Source organism: Podarcis vaucheri (genome assembly GCF_965113315.1).
Source record: "Podarcis vaucheri genome assembly, chromosome: 13".
In the NCBI taxonomy this organism is placed as follows: domain Eukaryota; kingdom Metazoa; phylum Chordata; class Lepidosauria; order Squamata; family Lacertidae; genus Podarcis; species Podarcis vaucheri.
In genome coordinates, this window is record NC_138751.1 from 46,289,093 (window position 1) to 46,314,115 (window position 25,023).

Sequence of the window (25,023 nt, forward strand, 5' to 3'; positions counted from 1 at the left end):
GGTTGCGCGCAAAGCGGGGCGGGGAGGAGACAGACGCGCATGCGCGCAAGCACGCACGCAGCGTAAGGCCCGAGGCTCGCTTTGCCGCCGCTTTCCGTCGAGCGGCTCCCTCAGCGAACCGGCGTCATGCTGCGGGCCTGTCACCGCGCGGGGAGCACAGCGGCTCAGGTGAGGGGAAGGAGAAAGGCGTGAGGGGGGAAAAGGAACGGGCGGCGGGAGCCTCCTCGCGCGCGTGACGGAGGCGAAGGGCGCCCATGAGCCCGCGCCTGGCCCGTGAGGAGGAGGGAAGACCCGCGAGGGAGCCCATTGGCTGCCCATATTGGGGTGGGGGGCAGCCAGGGGCGTCGGCAGCCGGGACGACTCGCGTGGTTTGTCTTATTTTCATGAATAAATTCAAAACTACATTTCCCATCATGCACTGCGGGACGCTTGTGTCTGTCTCTACATATTTCTACCCGTATCTCTAGCTAGATACGTGGCTGCAAGTCTAACCAGGGCTTTCGTAGTTCTTCATTGCCTCAGAGGCGGGCGGAAGAGAGCGAAGCCGGAGTCTATGAAACGCTCGTGAGAACGCGTGTTCGCGTGCAGAGGCGGTGCTGTGGATGGGCGCTCCCAGTTGCCGTAGGGTCGCAACCGGAGAGAGGGCTGCTGGGTCTTGTAGGCTCCTTGGATGTCACCTCTAAACCCAGAAAGAGGGCCTCGGGCTCCATGGTTTTCCCTCACCACTTCTTGGGGTTTTCACGTGAAGCAGCGAACTAGGGGTGTGTCCTTTGGCAAGCAGCGCTGATCCATTTTTTTTTTTTAAAGCCGGCAAGTCCCTGCTCATAGCTGGTAGAAGGACATGACCTTGCTTTAATTATTCTGTGTCCTAAAGATTACACTGTTTAATATCTGTGGCGAGAAGTGTGCTGGAAAGTCTGCTTCCTCATATACAGGCTGTGGTGGCAGAAAACATTATCCACTTACTCTTGAGATGCTTGTTTGTTTTGCAGGCCACAGTGTCAAAAAGAGATTCTAGGGCTGAGCCTAGTTGCAGAGCAAGGCCTGGTTGCCCCACCTTCTTCTGTCATTATCCATTTAGAGACCTTGAAACTACTATTCTAATTAACTAGTAACAGTTTTGGAAAGTGTAGTGGTGTTGGAGCTTCATACTTGCTGGGTTTTTCTTCAAAGCTTAAAATTATTTTTTTGCAATCAGGTATACCTACCATTTCTATCATGGAACTCAAGGTGGCTTTCAATGATAAAATATACAATGCAAACAGCCCGTGTTTATCATTTAAGAAGCAGCATCCAAAAATGCCTGTTGAAACAAAGTCTTGCTGGAAAGTGTGCAGCAGTTGGGCCAGATAAACTTCTGTCAGGGTAGGTTCTAGATTCTGGACAGCATAACGGCAAAAACAAAACAAAACCCCAAAATTTTCTTGTGCACACCCACCACATTTCTAATGTTTGTGGGGGACTCGGAGCAGGGCCTCAGAGGTATATCTTAATGCCTGGGGAGTTTCCTTTCTGATGAGGTGATTGTTGAACTAAACTGGTCCTAGACTTATGCCTTCAAAAGTTAATAATAATTGCACTTTGAATTGAGCCCAGAGACAAATTGGTAACCAGTAAAGATGACACTGGATCATTATAAGATCACACACACACACATTTTTGCGGTAATGTGAATCTAGAGCACCTTATAAGCTTTAAGATAATGGTGAACAATAAAACAGCGTACCTATATTAAAAGGGGAAAAGCACATGAAAAAACATGCATCAAAAAGAACAGCTTAAAGTGGTAGTGAAAAAAGACACAATGTCATACTTAAAACTTTCCAAGATGTAAGCCCTGCTGAGTATAGTGTCATTAACTGCTGAGTAAACATATGTAGGATTATGCCGATAAAAGACCTTGCCATAAGAACACCCACTGAAATCAGCCCTGTTTCTAACATTCTAAAAATGGACAATGTGGTGCTCGCATCAAGCAGTCAGGGTGCCTCAATTGAAGAGCCTCACTTGTTCGTTTATTCCTGCCCACTGAGTTCTGATGTTTAGATGAGTGAAGCAAGAGCTTTGGTGGGTGTTCTTAAAGTGTTCTTTTTGTGAATCCTGTTAGAAAAGGAACTCGAAAATGAAGTTGGAATGGAGCCCCAGATTGCTTATTACGGAGTTGTTCTTTTTGATTTATTTAGAAAGAAGGCAAAAAGGGAAATTCAAAGAGACAGCTGTGAAAATGTCTGGGACTATGACCAAGGCTGTAATCCTATATGCGCTTAGTAGCAGTGAGCCCCATTGAGCATAATGGGTCTTGCGTCTGAATAAATATGCATGGGATTGTACTGTAAAACATAGCCAGTTTATACATACTTTGGTGTAACTCAAGTTAAAAGTTAAATGTTTGTTGAATTTTCTGACCTCTAGAAAGTACAGTATTTTTTGCCCTATAGGACGCACTTTTCCCCCTCCAAAAATGAAGGGGAAATGTGTGTGCGTCCTATGGGGCGAATGCAGGCTTTCGCTAAAGCCTGGAGAGCCCCACCGCCAGCCCCACAAGCTCAGGGGACAGCGGGGAGGCACAGTGCGCCATCCCGCTGTCTCCCGACGTGGTTTGGAGGCTGGCGGCGGGCTTCCCCAGCCCCGCAAGCTTCGTGCGCAGCTTCTGGGACCCGTTCTGGGGGCTGGGGTCGGGGGAAGCTCGGGCATCCTCCTCCCCCAGCCCAGCATGCTCCCAGAGCATGCTTTGCGCAGCTCTCCGCAAGCCATGGGAGCCCGGTGCGACTTCACGCTGGGCACCCACGGCTTGCGGAGAACTGCTTGTTCTGGGGTCGGGGGAAGCTCGGGCTTCCCCCACCCCGCACCGGGGGGGGGGAATAATTCCCCCCTTTATTTCTCTCCCCCCCCAAATCTAGGTGCGTCCTATAGGGCGAAAAATACGGTTCTCAAAATATGTTTTTAAGCACCATAAGTAACTTTCATATGTTTTGCTCTTGCTGTTCAATTACAAGATAATCTTACCATCTGGTCTCTAATCATTTGTACAGTTCAGCAGAGAGAGAAGTTCAGGCCTGTGCACTAGTGCAGCCAGTTGCATATAACCGAATGAATTGTAAAGTGAGATTATTGCATTTCTGTATTCTAGGTTTCTGGGGCACCCTTGGGGTACATTGGGCTGGAAAATACAAGCTACTAAACAACAGAGCTTAGCATGCAGAGTAAAAGCCTTCACGCAAATTGACCAAATACTTTATTGTGTGACTATTTTGAAGCCATTGAAGTCTCACAACTGTATGCCAATTCTGACCTTTTGAGCGTGGGTGTTCAAATTCTAGATGCCAATCTGTTTGGCATTTTCAAAGTTATGTTTTCAATTGATGGAAACTCCTGAGCTAGGGTGTGGCATGGAAAACAGACTTCCAGAGTTTTCTATTTCCTAACTTCACATATGGTTTTAATGAAGGTTTTGGGCATCTGTTCTTCCTGTGGAAAACCAGAGTTATACCAACACTTTTAAAGCAGTATTACTGTACTGTGGGGATTATTTTTTTTAAAAGTTTTTTCCCCACAGAAAGATATATGCTTGTTAGTGGCAAACCTTTTTAGATTGGTATATTAAAAGTGATTGCCAGAATATCACAGGTACGTGTGAATATTCTATATAACATTGCAGTAGTTCAGTGAGGGGAATTCTAATTTCAGTAAGTTGTTGCAGTTTTTAGCTAATTAAGTTTTAAAACTAACCTGTGTCTGACTGAATTTAATATTGCTATTAATATTTAGATGCCAATATTTACAACCCACAACCCTGCAAACTTTGTGTGTGTGTCAATTTAGGTTCTGTAAACTGATACCAATACTGTTCAGAGTGACTCAATTTATCAATCGTTTTGAAAGAGACCTCTTGAAATGAGATAGTGTTATATCATGATTGCAAGATTTCCTCTCAATAGTAAATAAGGTTTGTAAGCTTTTTAAGATCGTGGAATGAGGGATAAAAGGTAATCTGCTTTGGATAATTTTCAGTTAGCATGTCTGGATCTGAGGTTACAATATTTCATGATCTTGCAATGGAGTTAGTTAGAAAAATACGCCACTCAGTTTGCTTAAGTGTATTAATGCAACTGTATCAGTAGTCACTTGCTTGGTTACCTGTGGCAAATAAAAACGGCTTCCAGATGACCAGACATGGTAGTTTTATTAAATAACAATAACGTTAATGGTTGGCGTTCCTTCAGAGTGGGCCACAAATTTTCTGTATGGGTATGTGTTGACAGAAGGGATAATGAGATAATGTTATTTGCAAGTCTCCTCTTAACAAAAAGCAAAGCCGTCGCAACAGAACAATGATTCCGTGATTCTTTTTGAGCTACGTGGAATGGGTTTGAATGGAGACATTGTTAACCACAAGTTTCTTCTTTTTCCTTTAGACTTGTCTGTGTGGGAGAAGTTCAGTCCGTCCATTACGTCTGGGTCGTGGATATGCTACATCTGGAGAATCTGGGTCGGTAGAGCCATAATTTATTTATTTTTTAAATAAATCCTCAGTGGGGTATTCCTTTTGCTAGATAAACCAGTGCTTAGCAAAACATTTTTTTTGTTCATTGAGTCAAAAAAAGTGAACAAGTGTGAGACAGTCTTTTGCCACATAATTGTGCCTCCTCCACATAGATCAGCCAAGCCCATTCTGCACATCATGTCACCAGCTGTGTGAATGTGTGAAAAGAATTTATGTGTGGTAGCTAGACTGCAGAGCTGTGTGGTTTCTGCCCTGATGGTGCCTTGACAGTGGCTGGCTACTATACCATTATTATTTTAATTCCCTTTATTTATATCCTGTTCTTCCTCCCAAAGGAGCCCAAGGTGTTAGAGAAAGCCCTTGGGCTTATTAAATGTACAAGGCTAAACATTACTATTTTATTTATTTATTTATTCAATTTATATACCTCCCTTTATCAAAGAATCTCTGGGTGGTGTAATGGAATGGAAACTGTAATAAGATCTTCGTCTTATTTACAACTATCCTGCCTATTTTAGTGTCTTGTATTAAATCCCTTTCTGCATATCCTGCTTCAGCCTCCTTAATTAAAGAGCCAACATTATTTTAATTGGCTTAGAAAATATTAGACAGCTGTAGCTCTAGGTACTGAACATCTGTAATCCTTGATGCTTTCTGACTTGTACTATAAATTTATTGTTGTATATCAGCATGGACTTTCTTTTTAAACAGTGTCTCTGCAGGCAAAATCATAGGAGCCAGTGTTTTGTTTGTTGGTGGAGGAGTAGGTGGAACTATTTTATATGCTAAGTATGATCCACGCTTCAGAGAAAATGTAGAGAAGACCATCCCTTATTCCAGCAACGTCTTTGACATGGTACTGGGTCCTTCTTTTAGTATTCCAACACCAAAGAAGCCAGTAAGTTTCTATCTTTGCTTTAATAACACACCTGCCATTTTTCCAATTCTTAAGTTGTGCTTTAAATTTTGCACACTGAGAAACCTAATTGATTAGAAAGTTGGATATCCTATTCACTGTCCTCAGGTTCATAACTGTGATTCAACTGCTGGGGTCAGAGTTATTGTTGTAAGCTTTTCATGGGTATACTGAAAGAGGCTGTGATTGCATGGGTTATGAAGATATACTGCCATTTTACTTAAAATGTATGCTGTTTAAAGCTGCATTTGCACACTTCTATTCCTGATTCTTTTACTCCTATCAAAATATATTGGTTAACTGCCACACTTTATAGCATTATACACGTTTTCATTGGGATAAACTGGCGAATTGTCAGATTCCAGTTCTGAGAGAGTGCTTGCTTATTAGTTTCAGAGAAGACAGGATTTCACCAAGTGCCTTCTGTTCCCCTTGTAGTCTCGTGTTGACAATGAGTGCCCTTTGTGAGTGCCTTCACATGTGCACATGACCTTTCAGTGTGTTGACATGCTGCGCACTGAAAGAGATAATCTAGCCTTGGGATATGTTGTCACTTTGAAATGTTGTTTCTCTTCTGCTGCTTTTCTTACACTGCCCCAAACTGCTTCTTCCATCTTGCGCAGGGTGGGATTGATGGGAGTTGTAATTCTGCAATGTCCGGAAGGCCACAAGTTATCCACCCCAGTCTAGGAGTTTTGCATATTTAAGTGGTATATCTGTCTTACAGGCATTCTTCATAGTATGCAATTCACTGAGATTTTCCCCCCTACTCACAGATACAGTCGGGTCCATTGAAAATCTCCTCTGTAACAGAGGTAATGAAAGAATCTAAACAACCTGCTGCCAAAATTGCAAAGAGTAAAACAGAGGAACCTTCAGCTGCTAGTGAGAAAAAAGAAGGTAAGATATAGCTATGGACCTTATAAAAATATGCAGGATAGGGCTGACTTGTTTATGAGCAATTTATGTTTTGGAACTTGAAACTACAGTCATACCTTGGAAGTCAAACGGAATCCGTTTCGGAAGTCCGTTCAACTTCCAAAACGTTTGAAAACCAAAGTGCAGCTTCTGATTGGCTGCAGGATTAAAGAATGTTCCTTTGCAACCTTTCCTTCCAAAAACTCACATACAGTTGCAAAATTCTGCGTTGTGTTCATATGGTGCAGAAAGCTTGGCAATCTAAATTACTAAATTTTATATCTCACCCTTCCGCCAAAAGAAGCCAAGATGGCCAACATCTGCAATAAAAATACAATTTTAAAAAACCCCACATAAAACATTGTAAGAGCATTAAAAACTTCTAAAAACACAATGAAACATGTAACCAAATCATCAGTCTGGATAAGCACACTGAAACAAAAACGTTTTCAGCAGGCGGTTCTTCTTGACACCTGTATTAAATAATCCATCCTTCTACAGTATTGACTCAGTATAGAAAAGGAGGCCTGTACAGTACTGGTGTAGGGATTCCTTTATCACCACCATCCACTTATGGAACAATTGAGAGAGAAATAAGCCACTTAATTTGGACATTCACTTTTAATTTATGCCCAGCCAATCTGGTTATAGCCTGGTGAGATTGACACGTGCTTGGCAAAATTGGAAGGGTTGTGGTCAGCATGGCATTTTTCTTCATTTGAGTTGGAAATGCCCGCGGCTAGAAAGATTTCGCGATGAGATACTAAGCATTGTAACTGGACAAACAACTGTTGAAACAGAAAAAATAATCCTTTTTCATTGTTTTATCTGTGGGTGTGTGATTATTTGATTGTTGTTAGCCGCCCTGAGCCCGGCTTTGGCTGGGGAGGGCGGGATATAAATAAAATTTATTATTATTATTATTATTATAGTACTTGCAGATTTGATATTCATACCTGTTGCAGCCAGACTTGTGATAACATAACTGTGGGAGTGAAGTAGATCCCCCACTGTAGTTCTTGGGTATAGTGAACTTTGGAAAATAGACACTGGGAAGCTTAGACATCAAATCCACATATTTGAAGGGCAAGTAGAATGGGATGTCTTTTTTGCAGAATGAAAATTTTTATTTTTCATGCAAATAAGCCTGATAGTACAAGGATGATCTCAGCACCACATGACACATTTTGGAAAAATAATTAATGATTGGAGTGTCCAGGATGGTACGACCATCTCATGCTTGCATATTCCTTACACATCTTTGTCTGATGAATACGATACTGATGGATTCCTTCTTCTTTATTATACCTGCAATGGCAGAGAATATTATGTTTTCTGGGTTGTCATATAGTTCTTGTTATTTTTTTGTTTATTGGTGTTGCCGTTTGAATCACACAAACTGTGTTTCTGAATAAAGTTTTTCAAAAACCTCAAGAAAGAAGAGCAAGGACCAAATAAAAGAGGTTTAGAATCTTCAAATCGTTTCCCTTTTTCTTTTTTCAAAAGTTACTCCATTCAGATGGCATGTCAGTTTATAAAAATTTTGCCATGGTTTTAATTTCTGTTTGCATGTGGATAATTACAGCATGTTCAGAAGCGGCTCAGATAATTTCAGCAACAGGTGAAGCTGTTTCTGTTCCAGCTCCAGGCATGCAGGAGACAGAACAGAGCAAAAGTCATGCGCCTCTTGAAGGAAAACACAAACCTCCTGACCTAGGTATTGTTTGGTTCTTTTTGCAAACTCCCGGCCTATTTACTTTTGAAATCCTGAAAGAAAAGAACTTTGCAAAACTAGAGTTAAGTTCTGATGAATCCCTTTGTTTGTTCCATTGTTCCCTCTGTGGCTGTATCAAATTTTAATTAAGATACATGAAGGAAGGAAAAGAGAATATATTTGTTAGTGATGATAGAATTCACCAGGGATCCAGACATTTTGATTGGCTTCAATAGCCTTGCCAGAATCTCTGTTATAAGTACCTTCCTCCTGCCCTTCAAACAATCTTAATACAGTACATGTTTCTCTGGAAGAAAGTAATTTTTCTTTGCCCAATAAAGCTTACTCCCAGGTCAGGAAATGACTGTAGAGTTGAAAGCACAGGTGACTTCCTCATGCTGTGCCTCCATGAGATATTGAAGACAGTTTCTTCTCAGGTCCATATCTTGGAGATGGGAACAGGCAATCATTTTGGGCATTAACTAACCAAGGTGTCCTCAGTATCTTGGCTGCCCACCACACTCAGGTCCAGTTTGCCTTCTGGGGCCAGAGGAAAACCCACCACCAAAATGGGCAGTCTCAATATACCCCTCTACCTTGAAGTGGGCAGGGATTTTCTCTTTTGTTAGAGCAACCCTTCAAAGGTCTGAATTGGTGCAGAGATGACCCCATTTTCGAAGCTAGAGAGGAAGGCTGGGGCTCTTTGTATTACAGTGGTGCCTCGCAAGACGAAATTAATTCGTTCCGCAAGTCTCTTCGTCTTGCGAGTTTTTCGTCTTGCGATGCACGGTTTCCCATAGGAATGCATTGAAAATCAATTAATGCGTTCCTAGGGAAACCGCCTTCAGACCAGGTCCGGGGACAGTCTGTCCCCGGACCTCTTCTGAAGGCTGGGGGGGGGGGGACAAGGGCTTTTCTTCCCACCCCCAGCATTTTAAAAAACCCCGGGACAGCGGAGGACTTCTCCGCTGTCCGGGCGATCTTAAAATGTTGGCGGGCGGCATTTTAAAATCGCCCCGGGACGGCGGAGGACTTCTCCGCTGTCCGGGGCGATTTAAAAGCCCCTGGGAAGGCAGGCAGGGGGGACAAAGACTTTCGCCCCCCGCCCGCCTTCAGAAGGTGTTCCCGCCCCGCCGCCCTGCTTCGGAGCATCGTTCCAAAGCCCGGCGGCGGCGGGAGGAGGCGTTCCCGCCCCACCGCCCGGCTTCGGAGGAGGTCCGAGGACAGTGGGGAAGACACGCTGCACTTCCCCACTGTCCCAGATATTTCCCTATGGGCTGTCGTCTTGCGAAGCAAGCCCATAGGGAAATTCGTCTTGCGAAGCGCCTCCAAAACGGAAAACCCTTTCGTCTAGCGGGTTTTCCGTCTTGCGAGGCGTTCGTCTTGCGAGGTACCACTGTACACTTGTTAGAAGGAGAACAGAAATATGGAACATGGGTGGTTACGTTGTAGTGTTAAGTTCTCGCTGATTTCTGAATGTAATGTCCTGGCTGAGCGCATTGTCACCTTTCTGAATTCATTATTGCTACCGTATTTTTCGCTCTATAAGATTCACCAGACCATAAGACGCACCTAGTTTTCGGAGGAGGAAAACAACAAGAAGAAAAAAATTCAGAATCCCAGAAGCCAGAACAGCAAGCGGGGTCACGGTGCAGCAATCCCGCTTGCTGTGCTGGCTTACGGGATGGCTGCGCGCAGCCTCTCCCGGGCAGGGGGATGAAGGCTCCCCCAAGCGCCGCACTCCCTTTAAAGCAGCTCTTCTCCCTCCTCGAGGAAAAGCCCCCAATAGCCGCACACACGCGCCACGCAGCTCCTTAAAGGGAGCGCTGAGCAGAGCCTCCCGTCTTCATAAGACGCGCACACATTTCCCCTTACTTTTTAGGAAGGAAAAAGTGCATCTTATGGAGCGAAAAATACAGTAGGTGGATTGGTTTAATCATGGAGCATGTCCAGCCAAGGGATCAGTTTGTTGGCAAAATACACTTCTAGAACACTGACCTCTCGGCTGTTTCTTAACAGTGAAATAGCTGCCTTGTGAACAAACTTATATCAGTCCTGGTTTTAGTTTTCAGTGTTTTATTAAAATGCAAACCTTTATATCTAGGTGAAAAACGTGTAAAAGAGAGGCCAGCTGATGAAGTTGCTGCTCGTCTTGCAAAGCAAGATAAAGAGGAACAAGCAAAGGTTTCTGGTATGTAGGCAAACACTATACCTTGGCAGTTTCAAGTTCGGCTTGCTTTTCAGCTGCAAGAGTAGCTGTGTAATAAAGGTGGCCAGTTTTTTTGAAGCATTCTATCACTGAAAGCTGTTTTCATAAAATTTCACTTTGCCCTGTCAGGTTTGTCTTGGCATGAAAATGATCTACCTGGGGAGGGATATACTTTGCCCACATTTTCAGAAAAATCCTATGAAGAATGTCTGAGTTGCAGTAGTTTTAAGCATTTTGCTTTGGAGCGGAAGCGTCTCTAACCATTTTTCTGCCCTCCCAGAATGTAACTGTAACTTATTTTAGTGTATAGATTTACAAATTATTCAATTCCCGGCCTTACCTGCTATGCCATGTAAGCAGTGGAACCTGTTTTACAGTTTCACACCTTATATTCACTCGCAGCTTAGGCTATGTGCAGTAATGCTTTTCCCCAGGTCCCCCAGGTCTTTCATTTGAAAGCCCATCAAAGCAAAAATGTCTTCAATTGTTTCTGGAAAGTGCAGATAGTGGGCACATGTCATATCTCAAAAAGAATGCTGTTCCACGTAATAGGAGCAGCTGCACTGAAAGCTCTTATCCAAATTGCTGTGGAGTGGGTTTATCGTATTTTTGGAACTTGTGGGAGAAGTTCTCCTGCAGACTGCAATGACCTGGGTATATAGGAATAACCTGGTCTCTTAAGTAACCTAGTCCTTAGCTGTACATGGCTATATGTGTGGCTTAGGACTATACAGTAGAACCTCAGTTCCCGAATGCCTCCGTTGTCATACGTTTTAGTTCTCAAACACCAAAAAACCCAGAAGTAAATGCTTCCGTTTTCAAATGCTTTTCGGAACCTGAACATGTGATGTGGCTTCTGCTGAGTGCAAGAACCTCTTGCAGCCAATGAGAAGCCATGCCTCATTTTCCGAATGTTTCAGAAGCCAAACAGTCTTCTGGAACAGATTTCATTTGAGAACTGAGGTACCACTGTAATACATAAACTACCTTTCCCCATATGAACCAACCCAGACCCTGTGATCATAATCTCAGCCCCTTCTTCATGTGCCTGCTCCATGAGAGGTCTGGAGGGTGGCAATATGTGAACGGGCCTTTCCTGTGGTGGCTTCCCATTTGTACAATGCTCTTGCCAGGGAGACTTGCCTACTGGTTTCATTACATTAGGTGCTAGGCAGAAATGTTCCTCTATAACTAGGCCTTTATCTGATTAAAAAATCTGTGGCCTTTTTCAAAGTGTGGGAGTTTGTTTCTTTAATTTTGATTTTGCATTTTTATGCTGTAAGCCACCCTGTGATCTTCAGATGAAGGGTTGTAAATAAATTTAATCAAGAAAATACAGTAAATTATATGTTAGCTCCAGCATCTTGAACTTGGCTTAGTAGCAGATTGGGCAGCCAGTGCAAATCCCACAAACTGGTGGTAGTTTGCCCCCAAAAGCACCCTCGCTGCCATAATCTGAGCCAGTGGCATGGACCAGACGCATATGGGAAGAAAGAAATACAAAACTCTGCTATGCAAGGTGAGAAGTGGACAAGCCAAATTGTTTTACTTCTTCTCTCACCAGCTCTTGCAGCGACCTTGGAAAGTGCTTTGAATGGCACTGCTCGTGCAACTGTGCATGCGATTACACTCCAGGAGGCTGCTGTGCAGGCTGTCAATCTTCATGCCCAGAAGTTAAGAGAGGCTATGGATAATTCTGAGGTGTGTGTGTTTGCTTAATTAATTACTTTAAAATGTGACTTATAATTAAATAAATCCAAAGCTACTTGGCTTTCTAATAGGAAAGTGAGGTAAATGTCATTGTTGTCACAATTATTTGTAATATAGGAAAGGAATTTTGCCAGGACTTCACACAAAAAAGAACTGTGTGTGTGTGTGTGTGTGTGTGTGTGTGTGTGTGTGTGTTATTTAAGATCTGTATGAGTCTGCCAGGATAAGTCATCCAGAGTTTTGGAATTGAGTATGATCTGTATGCAGGCTTCATCCAGCTTTCCTTTTCCTCTGACCCAAGTGTAGTTGTGCAATGAGTAAACGGCTGGATGAGATCTGACCCCTCTTTGCCAAGATTGCTCACAAGAGACCTGTCATTCGCTTTACGATACCACTCGCCCTTCATGGGATTAGGAACATGACTGTCAGGAAGCCCTTATTTATTGCAGCGATCAGGCCTGAAGGAATCAACCCTACTTTGCTGTTACTATGATGTTTCTCCATGGGACAACTGTTGCCAAGAGAAGGCTTTTCTTGATAGATACCTATAGATAGGTGTCAAGTTGTTTACTGGCAGGATTCCTATTATCCATGCTGCTACAATCACCCATGCTCCCCTCCTTCCTGTGTCCACTGTCTGACAATCCTGGGTATCTTCTGTCATCAACACTTGAGGATCCCCTCGTTATTTTGGTTCCAAGGACTGATGTTATGGGTAGTTCTTAATACTGTATTTGTGTCTTTATTTACCTTGATTAATACTAGCTTTTACTCAGTATAATGGCCTTCCACCTGGTGCTGATCCCAGCCTCCAGTCTGACTTTGCCTCAAGTGCCTCCATGATTACCTTCCATTGAAGGGTTTTTGGAAAACCTGCACAGTACCTGTGGGACATTAAGAACGTTCAACCTCAGGACTCTCACTCTTATTTGCTTTAGTGCAACTTCTCTGACAAGACCTCAGCACCATCTGCAGATGAGCAGCATGTCTCATATGATGAGAATATGATGTTCTTTGAGAGAGAGGAAGATGGGGAGGTCTGGATCCATCACAGTTGCAGACATGACCTAGTGTCCTAGCCAGAATGATTGGTCTCAGCCATTAATGGATGTGGGTGCTAGTTAAGCCCTGCTGTCTGTCATAGGATTATGTGGTTTCATTTTGATATTTTCATATAGTGGTGCCTTGGTTTACAACCATAATCTGTTCCGGAGGTCTGGTTGTAAACCAAAATAGGTTGTAACCCAAGGTGCGCTTTCACCAATGGGGCCTCCCAAAAAAATGGGTTGTAATTTTTTTTAAAAAAGGGCTGTAATCCAAAAAAAGGGACACACACTTCCGGGTTTGACGTGGTTGTAATCCAAAGTGGTTGCAAACCAAGGTACCACTGTACTTGGTTTCTTCAACTATATCTGAGAAGGTGACTCTCATGATAACTGGAAATTTTTACTCACTGCTGGATGGATGGAGTTACCTGTTTCTGTATATACTGCTTCATCAGAGCATGATGTAGGTCTGATCTTCCTTTTCTGCTGCTTGTGTTACATCATGCAGACTTATTTTCTGCTTCTGTAGAGAAACGTTTTTAAAAATACATGTTGCACAACAAATTTGATGGCAAACTACTCTAATCATTTTCCATGTTCTTTGTAAACGTGTAGAATTTATCAGCTGAGGAGGCATCTGATAGATTTTTGGCAACTTGTGTAAGTGTGTGCTGATTTCTTAACAAGCAGTTAGAAACCTGAGAAATTGAGGACGATTGTGCATTTTGCTAGGTTCCAAGTGATAAAAAGGCAACTCAGTGGAGGACGTTGGAGGAAGCATTGAAGGATCGTAGAAGAGCTGTGGATGAAGCTGCAGATGTCCTTTTAAAAGCCAAGTAAGAGTTCTTAGCTTCAGCAGTAATCCGGTAGAAAGCAAACAATGGGATTTTATGAAATTAAGATGATAAAAATAATAATAAAATGTTTAAATGTGACTAATAGAGCCTAATATGGGGCTACGCACGAAAAATAGCTTTTTATGCAGACATCAAGCTTGCTGTTCAGTGGTTAGGAATGGTAGGCTCAGCCCTCACCCCAAAATCACTCCCAAACATGCCATGGACTGACAGATTTTATATTTCACGTTTTTCTTTTAACAGACAGTGAATATTAATATAGCTAATTGGTGGCTTCTGATTCTGTTTAGAGAAGAATTGGAGAAAACGAAGGAAGTGATTGATGGTGCCAAGAAGTCTCAGATTCCTGGGGCCAAGCCTCACATCCAAGCTGCAGAAGAGAACCTTCGTCATATGATTGTTGATCTGGACAATGTGGTCAAAAAGGTAAACTTTGGCCAAATTAGCTTTAATGATTTCCAATTGGATGCTTATGACTATCCAGTTGGATGCTTATGAATATGATTTCCAGTTGTATGTTTATTCACATTATGAATATAACAGAGCACTTAAGTACTTGTGAGATTGTCTTTGGGATACCGGAGCATCTGAGAACCAACCACATCTTCTAAACTGTTGTATTTGAACCATAAGGAAGTAGAGAGTGGTGAAAAAGTCTTATGACTTTTTTACGTTGGCAGAATCTGTGATATGAGTTGTACAGGGCTTGAGGCAATGATAGTCATTGGGTACAGCCAGTGCTCCCCCCCCCCAAAAAAATGTTTGGGGTACTCTCATTTTCCTACTCATACTGAAATACTGCCCCTCAATGAGGCCAAACTTAGATTCACAAAATGTTTAGGGGTATGTGTCCCCCCCAGAAAAAAATCATTGGGTACAGCACATAAAGGCACGGCTATACTCAGAGATGGCACTATGCTGCTTTTTCTTGACCTCGAGCCTAAGATTCAGGGAATCTTTTTGAGTACAGGCAACCTCCCATTTACGCATGTTCAATATGTGCGCAACTGTGCACACACGTATTGCGCCAAATTTGGAAGCGACTCCAAAAGGGGCGTGGGGGGGGCAGAACAGGGTGTTTGCAGAATTTTTCAATTATATTTCATATATATGCAATTTCACTTGAATGTGTGGTGCCTTGGAATTAAACTTCTGGATAAATTGGGAGTTACCTGGGAGTTATCTGGATAAATTGGGAGTTACAAAAAGCTCAGCTCTTTGTCACTCTCCTTAAGATATTTCAAAATCAATGTTGTGGTCTGTGGCTTTTACAGCTGGTTGCTAATGAAGTATTAGTAACCAGTTGTGATCTGGCACAGTAGCTCTCTGTGCATGTCTCTCTTAAGCTTCTGGGAACTGGAGAGACTACATCTCTTTTTAGAACTGCTCTTTGTGATTTAACTTAGTAAGCTTGTTCGGGTAATCTGTTTATTAAGCTGAGAACAGCACAAGCCTTTTGCCTGTGCATGGAGCCGCTTTGCTCCTTCCTCTGCACCAAACAAGTACGAAGCCTCTAATTAACCGTAACCCCCCCATTCACCCAAATTGGAAAACTATGGTTACCAGCTTTGGAAGAAGCTAATAATAAACCTTAGTTGAATATCCTGGCTTGTTCAGAAGCCAGTTAATCATTGTTTCCTGGTTCTGATGAAATGGGAAAATGTGGCTAATTTTGGATTTCCTTGTATTTTCACTGCCAAAGTATGCAGGCAAGACTTCTGCCAATTTTGTTTTAGCTGCTCTTATTTTGTAACTTTTTAAAAAAGCATTTTGGTTCTGATTTTTGTAATGTACCAAACAGAGTAAAAATGTTTAAACCAGTGAACCAGTTAGGGGCTGTGCAGTAATTTAATGTCCCTGTTCCTTATCTCCTCTGTCTTCAAGAGGGATAACATGTCTGCCTGTATAGGCTTTCTGTTGAAATGTGATTCCTCTGCCTTTCTTTTATTAGATTCTGTATGCAATGCAAATGTAGTTGTCCTAGTTTAGGTCTTTCAAGTTAGAAAATATCAAATATTTTGTTTCTGCTCTGAACATTAAGTACATTCAGATGAACTACCCCTCCCTGCTTTAACTACATGTATGTACAGTTAGACCTTTGCCCTCATTTCCAGCTGAATATATAATGCAGTGACTTCTGGTATCTGCAAAGAGTGGTTAATGAATTTGGATGAGTATTAGACTATTATTTCATTTTTAATCTTCATTGTGTTGCCAGCTAGAAATATTTGGAGTGCCTGCCTTAAGAATTCTTTTCTTTTCTCTGTTTATTCCTTAGGTGCAAGCAGCCCAGTCAGAAGCTAAAATAGTAACTCAGTACCATGAACTTGTAACCAAAGCAAGAGAAGAATTTCAGAAAGAGCTTGATAGTGTTACTCCAGAAGTTCAGTCTGGTTGGAAGGGACTAAGTAAGTAATATGTTTAGTTGTGGTCCTGACCATCTCTACTGGTACGCCAAAGTTTAGAGCACTAAATAAAACTTTCATTGATTTCCCAATTTGGCCCAGGAGCCCATTCCTCACAAACCACACCTAACATAATATGTGATATCAGGTGTGGGGGCAGGTACAGACAGTTACAAAGGAATAATTAGGAACTTAAAGGGAGCTCTTGATTGTTCCTTTGCAAGCAGGGCTCTCTTGTCACTTTGATCAGCTTATTATAGTTTTCCTTGTTTGGGAACTTAAGGGCTTGGTGCACAGTCACACATATACTGGGCATGGCTAAAACATTTGCTGCCTTATATATTTGAGCTTTTAATAAGCAGAGGGGGTTAGGGTTAAAAATTAAAATGGGGAAAAGCTAAAAGCATTTAAAAATCACAAATTAGAAGTAAAGGAAAAAGTGTGTTTGTTAACCTAGATAAAGTCTGATCGTTTTACAGAAAAAAACAATACAGGATGTACATTTCCTTAATAAATAGAACACATTGTTGTTGGAACAGTAGTTATGAGAGTTTGTTTCCTTCACTCTGCTCTCATCTAAGTATTTAATAGAAAGGGTAAAGGAATAACAGATAAACTATGGCTGAATAACCCTTCTATTTGAAGGGAGTGTGTGCCTGTGCTCTCAGTTTATCTGAACTGGGGACACTAAGTTGTATCCTCTCAGAAGGGAGTACAATAATATTTTTAAGGTGGATATCAGCATGCACACTCTAGCACTGTTTGCACTTTTTAAAAAGTGCATGAAACCTGGGCTATTTGAGTTTGGTGGGGTCTGATAAAGCTTTTCTGAAGGACAGAAGACCTTTTTTGGGGAGGGACATCAGGCGCCCTTCGCCCTCTCCAATTAATGGCTGTAATTGACCTAGATCATTGTAAGCCTCCACACTTCAGCATGGCCTAGATGGTTTTATGAAATGAACCATTCCATGCTGTAAAGGTAAAGGGAGGGAGGGAGCCGGCGTACAGCTTCCGAGTCATGTGGCCAGCATGACTAAGCCGCTTCTGGCGAACCAGAGCGGCGCACGGAAACATGCCTTTACCTTCCCGCCGGAGTGGTACCTATTTATCTACTTGCACCTTGACGTGCTTTTGAACTGCTAGGTTGACAGGAGCAGGGACCGAGCAACGGGAGCTCACCCCGTCACGGGGATTCGAACCGCTGACCTTCTGATCGGCAAGCCCTAGGCTCTGTGGTTTAATCACAGCGCCACCCGCATACCTTTTTTGAAAGTCCCTTTTTTGAAGGTCCATGCTGTACTTTCAGGTGTATCCTTTATTAATGATTGAATTGTCTGCTTGCACCTGTGCTCTTCCACTCCTGCATGCTTCTAACAGCTCGTTGATCTGCTTCTGTGGACATGCTTTAATTTTTCCAAACCTTCATTTTCTCTTGCAGAGATAACTGATATCGGTGAGTTCTTTTCTCATTTCTGCTTTCTGTAAACGCTGTGTGCCTTGTGCATTTCTTCTTGGGAATGGGATGGCAAGTACATGTATCCAAGTTGCATCAATTGTTTGGATTTTTACTTCTAAGAGTAACTAGAGGCTCTAGTTTAGCGTGCTACTAAAAAGATGATGATCTGTTTTGACAGTCACAAGGCTGTGAGTGTAGATAATCATCAGTGCACCTCTAGTCATATGTGATGGTGACATGAGTAAAAACATATACCCTAAGCTGTCTGCAGATGACTGTTTTACAGATGGCTGGAATGTAGGACTGAACGTAAAAAACGGTCACTGTTAGGCAGCTACAGGAGAGCTATGAGATTCAGGTGAGGGTCAGATGCCTTGTGAATCCCAGCAGGTATATAAGAGGACGACCCAGCCTGCCCAGTCTTCATTCCCTTTGAGAAAATCTACTATAGCTGAAGAGTCAGCTATTAAAGCCCCAAAGGTTTCTGCTTACACCAACCCCTCTGTAGACTAAGCAAACTGACCAGTAGGGAGCATGTTGCAGTAAATGCCCATCTTGTATATCACGCATGCACATACTACACAAATACTATGCATCGGGTGGTTCATGCTTCTCAAAGTTAAGTTATAGCTGACATTGGAGAGAGTCTTGCTTAGGATAAACTAGATACTTGTGTGTTGTAAGAATCTCCAATATCAAACCAGTTTTAACATGAATGCTTTTGCCGGCAGACTTCATCCTTTATATTCAGCCCAAAATATTTGCTGCAGTATTCTTTTCAGCTATTCCAGTGTTTCATTTGGCTCTTTTTACTTCTTAACATTACTGTTTTAACGGTAGTTGGTTGACTCCATGAGACCATTCAGAAATCCCTGAATAAGTATATTTTTGCTTTTATCTGGTTAGGTCAGTGGGCATCACTTTTTTCCTCCTTTCATTTAATACTAGTCCCAGGCCCCAAAAGGTATCCTGAAATTTTAGACTCAGCACAGATGACGTCCTGCTTCTAGGTATAAGAACTATAACGAGAGAAGCTTAATTTGGTGAACATTTTCTTTGAAAAGCACAGAAACCCCTCTTGGGTTTCATACCCAGCAGCTTTCTTTTGAATGAACAGTATGTGTTCCTGTGTTCTGAACCAAGGGGAATAAGCAGTCATATTTGACCAGTCACATCAGTTTAAAATTACCTGCTTTGCTCATTCAGATAATTAGATTATAAAGGTCTGATGTCCTTTTTACAGTTTGCTGTATCTAACCATCTTCTCTCTTCAGCTGGCAAGCTGACAACAGACGACTTGAACTCTCTCATTGCTCATGCTCACCGACGTATAGACCAACTCAACAAGGAGCTGGTGGAGTTGAGAGTCCGAGAACAGCAGCACATTGAGACAGCCCTGGAAAAGCAGAAACTGGAAGATAAAAAAGCTTTTGAGTCAGCAGTGGCAAAGGCACTAGAACGTCATAAGAGTGAAATCCAAAGTGAACAGGAAAAGAAGGTAAGCACTGTGCTTATTTTTCAGTCTTGTCATGAACATTCTCTGTGCATGTATGCATGCAGCTGCCACACACATTTTTAGTCGTTTGAAAGGGAAGAACACAGAACATTAATTCTGCTGAGTAATATGAGCAGATCTCCGTATAGCTTTGTATACTGTGGATCTGGTTCTTGATAGGGTTTTAGTACATACTTTCAGTTACTCAGTTGCACTGCCCAGGGACCCAGCTTAGACACAAGATCCATCTACCAGCAGACACAGTCAAGGGAAGCATTTGGACCAATTCATAAGTGGAGCTGGCTGCAGCAACTGAGACAGCTAAGCGGTTGCTGTGATGCGGGTTGTTCAGAAATAAATTTATGGGAAAAGGCCATACTCTGTGCATCATCAAACCAGTATGACCATGCACCCATCTAAAAACTCTTTCTTAAACTGTCTTCAGTCACTAATAAGTCTTGTAAAAATCCTGAAAAAGCTGCTCCTTTAAGAAAATAATGTACCTGCATTTTATTGTAAAAGAAGGAAACATAAGAAAGTGCTCAACAGGTTTTTTTGTATGCACTCCCTTTAACCTCCCCATCGTATTCACAATGAGACACCTTTTTTACCTTTTGCAACTTTTTAAATTAGACTTCAGAGGACAGATTCATTTAAAGCCTGTTTTGCTTTCAAAAGCACTCTTAGCTCTTTTTAAAGATGGGGAAGGCAGTCAGAAATTTCAAAATGGTTGTTGTAGCGACAAGTTCAGCAATGTATTCGTTTACGTGACACAGCACTGTTTACCAGGGTTTTGTAGATCTCTTAGGGAATAGGTCCCATTTCTTAGATAAAATTGCATCTTTGTCCAGAGGCTCAGGTGTGGGTATCTGTTCTTGTAAAACCAGCTAATTACATTGGCCCCTAATAGGCTACAAAGTGGTGACTGCTAGTGACTTTTTGGCAGGTTGACGAAGCCAGAGAAGTAATGGAGACTGAAATGAGGACTCAGCTCCGCCGGCAAGCTGCTGCACACGCTGATCACTTGAGAGATGTGCTCAAAATCCAAGAGCAAGAACTCAAGCTGCAATTTGACCAGGTGGGGTTTGGGATATGATTGTGAAGGGTCCGTTGGCTTTGAGTGCAGCATTTTGCTTCACTAGTCTCAAAAGACTTGCCTTTTTAATGCTTTTTTAATCTTTTGTTGGAAGCCGCCCAGAGTGACTGGGGAAACCCATCCAGATGGGTGGGGTATAAATATTATTGTTATATTATTATTATTATTGCCTTCTTAAAATCTTGATCCCAGCCATGATAATGCAGAAGTGCCATTGATCTAAGCTGAAGTTGTTTCTATGTAAGTGCTTAAGATTGTGCATTTGTGGAATTATTTCCGCTGACCTCAGCAAACATGATTTAATTCCAAGTACGGTATATGTGGGACAATATGTTTTATTACATACTCGATGTCCTAAATCTGATTCCAGGCACAAAGGTGGCAAAAATTATTTGTTGTAGTGTGGCTTTTTCTTTTCTCCATCAGGACAGGCTCTATCATAAATCATTTTAAATATTAATGGAAAAAAGACGGTTTTTTGATGCTACAAAGTACACTGCCCCGCTCAAATAGGCACTAAAAATCTGACATCTTTAGAAATGGTTCTTAAGAAGATGATCGCTGGTGTAGCAGCGTTTGAAGCTCCCATTGTTCTAGGCGTGTTTTGCGACAGGGAATTTCATTAAAAATGAGCAGTTTCAGAGCTCCGGGCACAGTACTGCACTTAAAATTTCAGAAAACTGCCACTGATGGAAGTAAAGAGGACCTTTTTCTGCCTCCTCTTCCAGCCACTCTCTGAAGACTGGAGAAGGGACCCTCATAAGAATATTAAGGGGGGGGCAGTGGAAGTATGTTTTTTGCAGTCTTACAATGAGAACTAGACCATGTGAAAAATGAACATAAGATTTTAGCTGCAGTTCATTCATTTTCAGCTTTGTATTGTTATAAAAGAGTGCACCTAGACACTCCATTGTGGCGCCCATAACCTAGGTTAAAGGTGCTGTTTAGCTCCTAGCTTTCATATCTCAGTTTCTAACACTGTGGTGTACTCGCCTTGGGAAGATGATAGTGTTCGTGAAGGCTTATTTTGATACTGGGTTTGGTTTCAGGACTTGTCGGAAAAACTCAGTGAACAAGAAATGCAGTATAAGCGCCTTACTCAGGAACAGCTTGACAATTTCACTCTGGACATCAACACAGCCTATGCCAGGCTGAGGGGAATTGAGCAGGCCGTTGAAAGTGAGTATGGGAAATCTGACAGGCGTGTGCTGTCTGGCTAATTTCATTTTCTGATTGAGTAACCCTGATCTAGGGACGCAGGTGGCGCTGTGGGTTAAACCACAGAGCCTAGGACTTGCCGATCAGAAGGTCGGCGGTTCAAATCCCCGTGATGGGGTGAGCTCCCGTTGCTCGGTCCCTGCTCCTGCCAACCTAGCAGTTCGAAAGCACGTCAAAGTGCAAGTCGATAAATAGGTACCGCTCTGGCAGGAAGGTAAACGGCATTTCCGTGTGCTGCTCCGGTTCGCCAGCAGCGGCTTAGTCATACTGGCCACATGACCCGGAAGCTGTACGCCAGCTCCCTTGGCCAGCAAAGCGAAATGAGTTCCACAACCCCAGAGTCGGCCACGACTGGACCTAATGGTCAGGGGTCCCTTTACCCTTTACCTTTAACCCTGATCTATCATACTAGCTCCAAGCATGCCAAAGCCCTGGAACCTGGATGGTTGGTTGGAATGGTGAGAGGCAGTCCCTGTAGCTGACCCTTTGTTGTACACAAAGAGGCAGATGCAACCACTTGCACTGATTGTGGGAACAAATTGTGATCTCCCTCTGCTTCATGTGCAGCTCTCTGCTGCTGATGGTATTCAACTACAGTGGTACCTCAGGTTAAGAACTTAATTCGTTCTGGAGGTCCGTTCTTAACCTGAAACTGTTCTTAACCTGAAGCACTTTAGCTAATGGGGCCTCCCGCCGCGCCGCCGCCATGCAATTTCTTTTCTTATCCTGAAGCAAAGTTCTTAACCCGAGGTACTATTTCTGGGTTAGTGGAGTCTGTAACCAGAAGCATCTGTAACCCTAGGTACGGTAGTACCATTTAATTATTTAATTCAGAATATACACAGTGGTACCTTGGGTTATATATGCTTCATGTTACAGATGATGAGAGCAGAAATTGCACGGCGGCGCAGCAGGAGGAGGCCCCCATTAGCTAAAGTGGTACCTCAGGTTAAGAACAGTTCAAGTTAAGAATGGACCTCCAGAACGAATTTTACTGAATACACCACTGACCTTATTGGACCTAACTTGCTAATTTCAGAGGGTCTGCTCCACACCAAAATTCTGGCATGACCCTTTGTGAATTGGGAGTGGGCTGAAGGACTTTGCAACGATGTGATACACTCAAGCTGAAAATGCTAGATCTGGATAACTCTGGTTCTTTTTTATCATATGTGATGTATTTAGGGGAGGCCTCAAGAGTTACCGTATTTTTCGCCCTATAGGGCGCACCGGTTTTTCGCCGCTTAGCGCGCCCCAGGCTTCGGGATGCAGGCTGCTATTCACAAGCCTGGGGCGACCGGCGGGAACTCCCACGGGCTCCCAAGGCTTGCAGATAGCTTCCTGAAGCCTGGAGAGCGAGAGGGGTCGGTGCGCACTGACCCCTCTCGCTCTCCAGGCTTCAGCGAAAGCCTGCATTCGCCCCATAGGACGCACACACATTTCCACTTCATTTTTGGAGGGGGAAAAGTGTGTCCTATAGGGCGAAAAATACGGTAATCTCCAGCCACTAAAGAGAGAATTGCCAGCCTCAGCAGAGGCTCAGGCACACTTTCCCAAATCAGCAGAGGCTCAGGCACACTTTCCCTCTATGACAGAATGTGGCGGGATGGTGCGTAGGTCAACTTGGAAAGGCCAGATCTCAATAGATGCTTTGCTTGCTCCTGCAGGCTGCCAAATGACCAGTCTGCACAGCAGGATTTGCCGACCTGGTTCCCCCAGGCTTTGGACTAGAACTCCCATCAGCCAGACAGGTTGGCGGAGCCTGCTATACATAAACAGCTTTAAGCAAACTAAGGCCCACTTTAATTTGAGAGCTGGTGCAGCGCATGGGATATGAAATTTGAGTTGTGATGTCACTGGCTCAGGTGTATCCTGTTGCAAGCCATCATTCTGTCCGAGCCATGCACTGAAGTACAGTGGTACCTCGGGTTACATACACTTCAGGTTACATACGCTTCAGGTTACAGACTCCACTAACCCAGAAATAGTACCTCGGGTTAAGAACTTTGCTTCAGGATGAGAACAGAAATTGTGCTCCGGAAGCGGTGACAGCAGCGGGAGGCCCCATTAGCTAAAGTGGTGCTTCAGGTTAAGAACGGACCTCCAGAATGAATTAAGTACTTAACCCGAGGTACCACTGTACTGATCTCACCCTACGAAGTTACTTCTGTTGGGGTTCTTGAGCTAATGTATGAGTCACTTCATCACTGTTTAAAAGTGGACTTGCTGTTAAGCCGCTGTGGGATTTTATGTTACAGGCCATGCTGTTGCTGAGGAGGAAGCCAGGAAAGCCCATCAGCTGTGGCTTTCGGTTGAAGCTCTGAAGCAAAGCATGAAAACTGCTTCTGGAGACTGCCCCACCGAGCCCCTGGAGAGTGCAGTAGAAGCCATCCAGGCCAGCTGTTCTGACAACACGTTCACCCAGGCCTTAACAGCTGCGCTTCCGCGGGAATCGCTCAGTCGAGGAGTGTACACGGAAGAGGCACTAAGGGCACGCTTCCACACTGTCGAAAAGCTGGCGAAGAGGGTGGCCTTGATAGACGAAACGAGAAACAGCTTGTATCAATACTTCCTCTCTTACCTTCAATCCCTTCTCCTCATGCACCCTCAGCAGCTGAAGCCGCCTTCTGAGCTAGGCCCCGAAGACCTGGACACATTTAAGTTGCTCTCTTACGCATCCTATTGCATCGAACATGGAGACCTGGAGCTGGCAGCTAAGTTTGTCAATCAGTTGAAAGGGGAATCCAGGAGAGTGGCTCAGGACTGGCTGAATGAAGCTCGGATGACGCTAGAGGCAAAGCAAGTGGTGGATATCCTGACTGCCTATGCCACTGCTGTGGGTTTAGGAACAACTCAGGTGGACTGATGCAGATGAGCTATGCAAGGCTACCGTATCTCCAGAACCACACAAATGCAAGATTCGTTAACAGTGCCGGGGAGGAAACCAAAGGTATAGATCTAGGAGGTTTGGAAACCGTACCAGAGTTGTGATGTCACTTGGCAAGACGTGGTGTTCTGTCTCTAGTTTTCTTCTCACTTAGCACCGGTTGCATTTGTATCTCCCCTCCCCCCCCTCAGCCATTTATCATGTCTGGAATGTTTTTTTTGCAACTTGCATAACAAAATTTTATGTTTCCAGGTAACTGATCAGGCTTGTGAGCCAACCAAAATAATGTTTATAACCTCTATTACTGATTCACCCACTTGGTGCACTTAAATAAATGGTGTTAAACCCACCATCTTGCTTTTCCTCCCCCCCATTTCTGCTTAGATAAGTAATATCCTGAAAGAAAATAGTTGCTCTTAGAATGTTTACTGGGTTGGTCTACTCCTTACAACCCTAATAAGATGGAATGTGATAATGGGACTGGGAATTCTGAAGTTCTCAGGAGTGCAGGAAATGTCAACTTCTGGACAAAGTACTGTGAATAGATACTTTGAAGTGTGTAGTCAATCCTTGTTGAAAGGATTAAGATTCC

At 43.2% G+C, this 25,023-nt stretch overlaps 1 protein-coding gene across 2 annotated transcripts; it reads left to right on the forward strand.

The window, feature by feature from the left end:
* Positions 1 to 10: 10 nt before the first annotated feature.
* IMMT (inner membrane mitochondrial protein) lies at positions 11 to 24,781 on the forward strand. 2 transcript variants are annotated; one of them, XM_082194847.1, is made up of 15 exons: positions 12 to 168; positions 4,416 to 4,489; positions 5,216 to 5,402; positions 6,197 to 6,320; positions 7,924 to 8,055; positions 10,157 to 10,243; positions 11,826 to 11,962; positions 13,750 to 13,853; positions 14,165 to 14,300; positions 16,153 to 16,282; positions 17,718 to 17,732; positions 19,010 to 19,233; positions 20,177 to 20,308; positions 21,376 to 21,505; positions 23,803 to 24,781. In XM_082194847.1, exons 1-15 carry the CDS (start codon positions 127 to 129, stop codon positions 24,408 to 24,410), a joined length of 2,262 nt encoding a protein of 753 aa, XP_082050973.1. In that variant the 5' UTR covers positions 12 to 126; the 3' UTR covers positions 24,411 to 24,781. The 2 variants fall into 2 exon arrangements, with proteins under 2 accessions (XP_082050974.1, XP_082050973.1); XM_082194848.1 differs by lacking the exon at positions 17,718 to 17,732 and having other exon boundaries at positions 11 to 168.
* The last annotated feature ends 242 nt before the right edge of the window (positions 24,782 to 25,023 follow it).